The 7278-nt window shown below is 48.3% G+C and overlaps 1 protein-coding gene across 1 annotated transcript; it reads left to right on the top strand.

Annotated features, from left to right (window-relative positions):
* Positions 1-5849: 5849 nt before the first annotated feature.
* Positions 5850-7074, top strand: LOC100284389 (uncharacterized). The gene is made up of 2 exons (NM_001371988.1): positions 5850-6319; positions 6447-7074. Exons 1-2 carry the CDS (start codon positions 5966-5968, stop codon positions 6909-6911), a joined length of 819 nt encoding a protein of 272 aa, NP_001358917.1. The 5' UTR covers positions 5850-5965; the 3' UTR covers positions 6912-7074.
* Positions 7075-7278: the final 204 nt, after the last annotated feature.

Here is a 7278-nt window from a genome sequence, read left to right as displayed (position 1 = left end):
CTTTCAGCAATCCCATTGTATTGTGGTGAGAATGGTGGTGTCCTCTCATGAATAATATCATGTTCCACGCAGAACTCATCAAACACATTAGAGAAATATTCTCCACCTTGATCGGACCTTAACCGTTTTATTTTTCTCTCAAGTTGGTTCTCAACTTCAGCTTTATAGGCCTTAAAATAATTAAACGCTTCATCTTTTGTTTTTAAGAGATACACATAGCAAAATCTAGTGGAGCCATCTATAAAAGTGAGAAAGTATCTTTTACCACCTTTTGTCAAAATTCCATTCATCTCGCACAGATCAGAATGAACAAGTTCTAGAGGTGCCAAACTCCTCGCCTCAGCAGCCTTGTGAGGCTTGCGGGGTTGTTTTGATTCAACACACACATGACACTTAGACTTTTTGACCAAGTTAAATTTAGGAATTAGATTTAGATTTGCTAACCGCATAAGACAGCTAAAGCTTGCATGACAAAAACGTGAATGCCATAAATCTGATTCATCAGAAAAATGAATAGAATTCACCATTTTATTACACACATCATGCAGGGATAAGCGGAACAAGCCTCCACAGTCATATCCTTTACCAACAAAAGTACCATGTTTCGACACAACACACTTATTAGACTCAAGAACAACTTTGTATCCATCTCGACATAGCATAGAAGTGCTAACGAGATTCTTCTTGATAGAGGGCACATGCTGCACGCTCTTTAATGGCAACGTCTTTCCCGAAGTAAACTTTAGAAAAGACTGTACCAACACCAAGAACATGAGCACGCGACCCATTTCCCATTAACAAGGCGCCAGACCTCCTGACCTGGTAGGAAGTGAACATAGAGGCATCAGCACACACATGAATGTTTGCATCACTGTCCATCCACCACTCAGGTGAATTACAAACTGAAAGAACAAATGGTAAAGAATTACCATACCCAGATGTTCCATCTTCAGTTTCAGTGGTTACAACATTAGCTGATTTTTTGTCCTATGTGAACTTGCGATCAGGGCACTCTCTAGCCCAATGTTGATCAGTGCCACAGACAAGGCATACTCCATTTCCCTTGTTGTTGTTCTTCTTCTTTTTAAACTGTGCTGTTTGAACAGGTTTATTTGCGTTCTCTTGTTTGTTCTGGTTTTTCTTCTTGTTAAACTTGCATAAGTTTCTCTTCTGCACCACATTAGCAGTAGAGGTCTCCACACCTTTTCCACTGTCCTTTGTTCTAGCCCTTTCCTCAACATCAAGAGTACCAATGAGCTCTTCCACATTGAACTCTTGTCTCTTATGTTTGAGAGAGGTAGCAAAGTCCTTCCAAGAAGGTGACAACTTGGCAATTATACCGCCAGCCACAAACTTGTCAGGCAAAGGACAAGGAAAAAGTTTGAGTTCCTTAGCTAGTGCCTGAAACTCATGAGCCTGTTCCACTACAGATCGGTTCTCAACCATCTTGTAGTCATACATCTGCTCCATGAGATACAGCTCGCTACCAGCGTCAGTTACTCCAAACTTTCCAACAAGTGCATCCCACAGCTCTTTCCCTGTAGGAAGGATGATATAACTTTTCTGGAATTTTGAATCAAGTGCGCTGCAATGTCTTGTTTTCATGTCGCTGAGGACAAGCCTGTCAACTTACCTTCTGATGATGAGGCTAAGTTTAAGGCTGAAGACAACCTCTTTCGAGGAGCAGTAAGCCATAATTCCATCTTAGCTTTCCATATCAAGAAGTTTTTACCATTAAAAGGATCAGGCTCTAGCACAACAGCAAAACCTCTGACAGAAAAATGCCTAACATTAGTTTTTTGGATTGTTAGAATTATAGGCATTTTCCGTATAATTTTAATTCCATAAATTAACATTATGATGATGACATATACCAAATAATTAATCATAGAAATCGTGATCTCAAATATATCCATAAAAATATGGATCATGAGAACACAAAGCATATGAGTCATATAAATATAAAAAGTATATAAAAATGGTTCAAGTATTATTACGGAACAAATTAAAATAAACAGATAATAATATAAACAGTATGACTCTAAAATTAAAACAAACAGATATGACATATTATAAAATGACAGAACAGATGAGATAAAATCATTGATACATATGAAACAGCACAGATGAATATATGAAACATATATAATCTGCAGAACGCAAAATAGTAAGGACATAAATTGATCATACCCTCTCATGCGCTCTGATGATCCAGATCCTTGTCCAGCTTCCCTTGTCATGTCGCCAAGAAGAAGATGTTTTAGGCAGTCGCGTAGACGCTCCCCAAAAACCTAATTGTCGATCCCCCGTGCAAGGTCTCAAAAGGCAAGGGCTTCGGAGGCACCTGCCCTCTCGCTGCTCTGTGTGCGCAGAGTCACGAGATGGGAATATTCTCACTTGCGGCTGGGCTGTGACTCTGAAATAGTTCTGCTCTCGTGTACCAAGTGTCAGGGGTTCTCCTCTATTTAACCTCTCGCAGAGGGAAGCTGAAGGAGAAGGGTCGCATGCGGCACGCCAAGAGACGGGCAGCTGAAGGACAAGGGTCTCGCATGCAGCTGACGAAGAGACGGGCAACTGAAAGGTTTAACCCGGAGTTGAAACTCCCGCGGTTAATGAGTGCTAAAAATTAACCACGCCACGCCCGGCCCGGGCCCGGGCCCGGCCAGCGGCGGCGCGCGCGTGTGGCACGCCCTTGTCCATTTCTTGACTTCTAAAATTAAATGAAATAATTCTCACCATATAAGTCAAGCCAAAAGACCCTTAGACTTCCAATATGGTACTATTGGTATTCTCCACCATTACACACCATAGAGTTTTATTGAATAAATAGGTCAGGCCCATAAAAGATCCAACAACATGAACACAGAGTTCTCTAACCGTCAATAAGAGTTCCCTCATTAGGCTGAGTCCAGTGCACAGCCTCCCTCTCGCCCCTACCACGTCAGCTCTCGCCTCCACTCTCGCCCCTGCTGCTCCAGTGCACAGGCTGTAGCAGGCTACAGCCTCAGGCTATAGCCACGTCAGCTTTTCTATTTCAGAATTAAGTAATTCACGCGAATTTATTTCAACGCTTAGAAAACACACAACATAATATTTTTTTTATTGAATTAAAAATTACAAAGTACATAATAATTAAAATAAAATGACATGATAATTAAAATAAAATTACATAACTCTAATCGGACTCCTCGATCTCATCCTCATCTTCCTCCTCTTCACGTTCCGCTTCCGGTTCCTTTTCTTCGTCATCTAGCAGACCAAGTTCTTTTTCGACCATCTTTACGGCCCTGCCATGGGTACGTCTTTCAGCCGGGTCCATATCTCTGGTTGATCGGCCCTTTAGGATGTTCCATTGCTTCAAAAGCTTGGCCTTCACTAATCCACCCCACAAGTTCTTCATTTTGAATGCTTCACTTGTTGATTCGTTGGTCGTGGCTTCCTTCCCTTTCCCCTTCGTCTTTGTCTTTCGCGCAGCCGCCTTTGCCCTATCACGCCCCACTGGTCGGGGCACTTCCTCCTCGGTGTCTTCAGTGCCTCCAGAACTATATTCACCATAGACTCCGAGTCGGGTTCTCTTATTCGCAGTCGAATCAAATCCACTACCAAGACCATGATTTGCTGACCACTTGGGCTCGTGGCGAACAACTTGCCACCAATGATGGCGCTTAAATGGATGCCCCATTTTACCCTCGAACCTCGCCATTGCTGCATCCATGACCATTGCATCGTCAGCTCCGCTCTGACGCAACCTTTCTTCTTGGAGGTAGAATCCATTGAACTTGGTCACCTCCCAGTTGTAGGTGACCCAATGATCTTTAAGTTGCTTGGCGGTTCGATGACGGATAGGGTCGGAGGTGGAGTTATATGTTGCCGCTATTTGGCCCCAAAAACTTGATCCGCTCTTATTGTTGCCGGAGATGGGATCATTAGAATGCATAAACCAAGCATTAACCTACAATAAAACCTATAATATAAGTAAACTAAAAAAATCAAGATTAAATAAATGAGAAACGATTCACTCACCAGCTTTTCCTCGTCTTCCTTCGTCCACTCTAGCCTCTTTGGACGCTTTTCCTTCGGCACGGGATTTTCCTCAGCTTGGTTTTCAGATCCAACAGATAAAGGTGCAACTGGAGGAGGTGCTCCATACGTAGGTGGAGCATATAGATGAGGTGCTCCATACGGAGGTGGAGCATATGGAGCATAAGGAGGTACTCCATACGGAGGTGGAGCATATGGAGGAGGGCGTATGGAGGTATCTGGAAAGAAGCTTGACTTCCGTCCGCAGCAGGTGGGGGAGGGGCATACGGACGTACCGGGAATGAGGCTTGAATTCCGGCTTGGGAAGTTGGAGGTTGACCATATGAAGACGGTGGATATTGATTCAAATGATAGGGATAAGGGTATGGTGGTGGACGCGCAGCCGGAAATAGTGCACAGGGGAGTGAGGCTGAAACATCGGAGCGACGATGTAGTGAAGAAGACTCATCTAACGGAAGGGTTGTAGGTGACCCATCGGACTGCAAGAGATCCGTGAAGGTGTTCAAATCTGGGGACCAACCCGATATTGTGTGAAGAAAGGGGAGTTTGGAAGAGAAAAATGAGATGGAATGGTGTGTGGAATGAGCTCCACCCGGGTAGGGGTATATATAGAGGGATTGGGGATGAAATTTGTGTTTTTTTGCAATTTTTTTCGAATTTTTTGGACTCCAAACGGTCAAAAACGGCTAGTTGCAACGGCTAGCACACGTGGACCCCGCTCCCGCCCTCCTCTCGCCCGAGCACGCTCTCCAGTGCAGGCGAGAGCGAGGCGACAGGCACGCTGTCGCCGGGCGACGCGGCCATCGCCCGCTCCCGCTCTCCCGCCCCTCTCCCGTCCCACTCTCGCCCCCGTACGCTCCTCTCGCCCGTGCTTCCCGCCTGCACTGGCACCAGCCTTATACTAACTTCTTCGTACATGCCCGAATAGCTATGCAGACGATCGCACACGTTTAGGAACCACATAAAACTACCATGATTCTCCCCTCAAACACCTTCGGAGGGGAGAAGAGTACTATAATGTTTTAATCATATTGTCCCCCTTGTTGTTCTTTCTATAATTTCGATGTACCTTTTATACTAGCAGAAGACAATGTTTTTTTTCTATGGGTTATGTTATCAGTCAATACCCAAATGACTAAACGTTTGCAAGGCTCAAGGAAAGTGCAAGCAACGAGAGATGCAAACAACTAATATAAGGTAGCAACCACAACACCGGCCCACTACACAACGACAAGGAAATGAAAGGGGTGGCAAGACAACGCATTCTTGAGCAGAGGCCAGAGGTAGTATAGGAGTATATGTGTATATTAGTATCTTGTACCTTGTGCTGCCAGAAACCGGCACTCCTGGGCAGTGCAATCACGCAACCGCATTATCACGCACATCGAATGATCTGCGGCGACCCCGCTGCAATATTTATCGATCGTATAGTACTAGTAGCTACTAGTGCGACCTGCATTGCATTAAAAATATTCTCTCTCGCTCTCGGTCGCCAGACGTAGACGTAGCACATGGAGTCTATCTAGCGTAATCTCACCTGGGGACCTGGATTAGCCAGCAAATTAACCCGGCCATTTGATTACATAATACTCCGGCGATGGCTGATGCCCGCCCCCGGTGCGCGCTCAAGGGTCAATGCCTTCCGCCCTGCCATCTCCAGCCCGCTAATCAAAGAAATCTCCCCCCCATGGAGATCCACCCCACGAGCGCCCAGCTCATCATTGTCGACCACTTGCATATCTCTCTCCTCCACTCCAACTGGTCTCGATCCCTCTATTTATACCCCGCCTCCCGCACATTCCTTCTTCACCAACTCCGGCGGCCGGTGCAGCAGCTAGCAGTGGACGTACTTATACGTCTCCCCCCAGCTAGCTCTACCTTAGGTAGCATAGTGGTGCGGCCGCGCTTGGTTTAAACTAGACACATGGCGCCTCAAAGCTTGGATCTTGGGCTGAGTCTCGGCCTGGGCGTGGCGGCGTTCCAGCCCAGCAGCTTCTGCCACCCCGGCAATGCCGTCGTCGTCCCCGCGGCGGCGGAGCGGGAGGCCAGCCCGGCCGCGGCGGAGGAGAGGGAGCGGAGGTGCTCGCCCGCCGGCAGCCCGGTGTCGAGCGGCAGCGGCAGCGGGAATAAGCGCGGCGCGGCGGAGAGGTCGGCCGGCGCCGGCGCCGGTAGCGGCGACGAGGACGACGACGGTGCCGCACGCAAGAAGCTGCGGCTGTCCAAAGACCAGGCCGCCGTTCTCGAGGAGTGCTTCAAGACGCACCACACCCTCACTCCGGTAAGGCTGGCTTCATTAATCATTACCTCGCTCGGACCACGGGACGGATCAGGCGAGGAGAGAGGAATATAACTACAGATCGATCGGCATGCATGGCTGATGTTTCATTAATCATTATCCCGTGCAGAAGCAGAAGGTGGCGCTGGCCAGCAGCCTGGGCCTCCGGCCGCGGCAGGTGGAGGTGTGGTTCCAGAACCGGCGCGCCCGGACCAAGCTGAAGCAGACGGAGGTGGACTGCGAGTACCTCAAGCGCTGGTGCGAGCAGCTCGCCGAGGAGAACCGCCGCCTGGGCAAGGAGGTCGCCGAGCTCAGGGCGCTCAGCGCCGCGCCGGCGGCCCCGCTCACCACCCTCACGATGTGCCTCTCCTGCCGGCGCGTCGCCTCCTCGTCCCCGCCGTCGTCGTCGTCGTCGCCCAACATCCCCGGCGCCGCAGCTGCCAGTGGCGGGAGCATGGCCTCTCCGGCGGCGGCGGCGGCGACGTTGCCCGCCCACAGGCAGTTCTTCTGCGGGTTCAGAGACGCCGGGGCGGCGGCCGCGGCGTACGGGACAGCCTCGTCGGGGCTCGCGAAGCCGGTCAGGGCTGCCAGATAGGCTTAGTGCAGTGGAAATGCATGGGTCCGTTTAAGTTACAACTGCAAAGCAAGTGTTGTGGCTGAAACTGAAACTGAAAGCTGAATTTTTTTATGTATCTTTAGAGGGGAAGGAATGCATGCATGCAATGCAAATCTTTTTTATTAAACAAGGTTAATTAGGATCGGTCGATGAGCTGAGCTCCCTCTCCCTGAGCATGGATGTGTAAGTATACATAATCCATGCATGGATGCATGTGGAAAACTGGAAATTAATTAACACTATTAGATGAGCTAACTCTCTGTATATATACACTCGAACTCGACAGACACACATGCATGTATCCAGCGAAAACCATCTGTTGCTTTTTCCGGTGCTGATGATTGCG

Source organism: Zea mays, chromosome 9 (genome assembly GCF_902167145.1).
Source record: "Zea mays cultivar B73 chromosome 9, Zm-B73-REFERENCE-NAM-5.0, whole genome shotgun sequence".
NCBI classification, from domain to species: domain Eukaryota; kingdom Viridiplantae; phylum Streptophyta; class Magnoliopsida; order Poales; family Poaceae; genus Zea; species Zea mays.
This window is presented reverse-complemented; position numbering and strand designations above follow the sequence as displayed.

What these genes read in the sequence shown, in the direction of transcription:
- LOC100284389 (NM_001371988.1), top strand. Translation starts at nt 5,966, where the DNA reads ATGGCGCCTCAAAGCTTGGATCTTGGGCTGAGTCTCGGCCTGGGCGTG. An exon ending in CGCACCACACCCTCACTCCG is followed by an intron (nt 6,320 to 6,446) that starts GTAAGGCTGGCT and finishes TATCCCGTGCAG; the next exon opens with AAGCAGAAGGTGGCGCTGGC.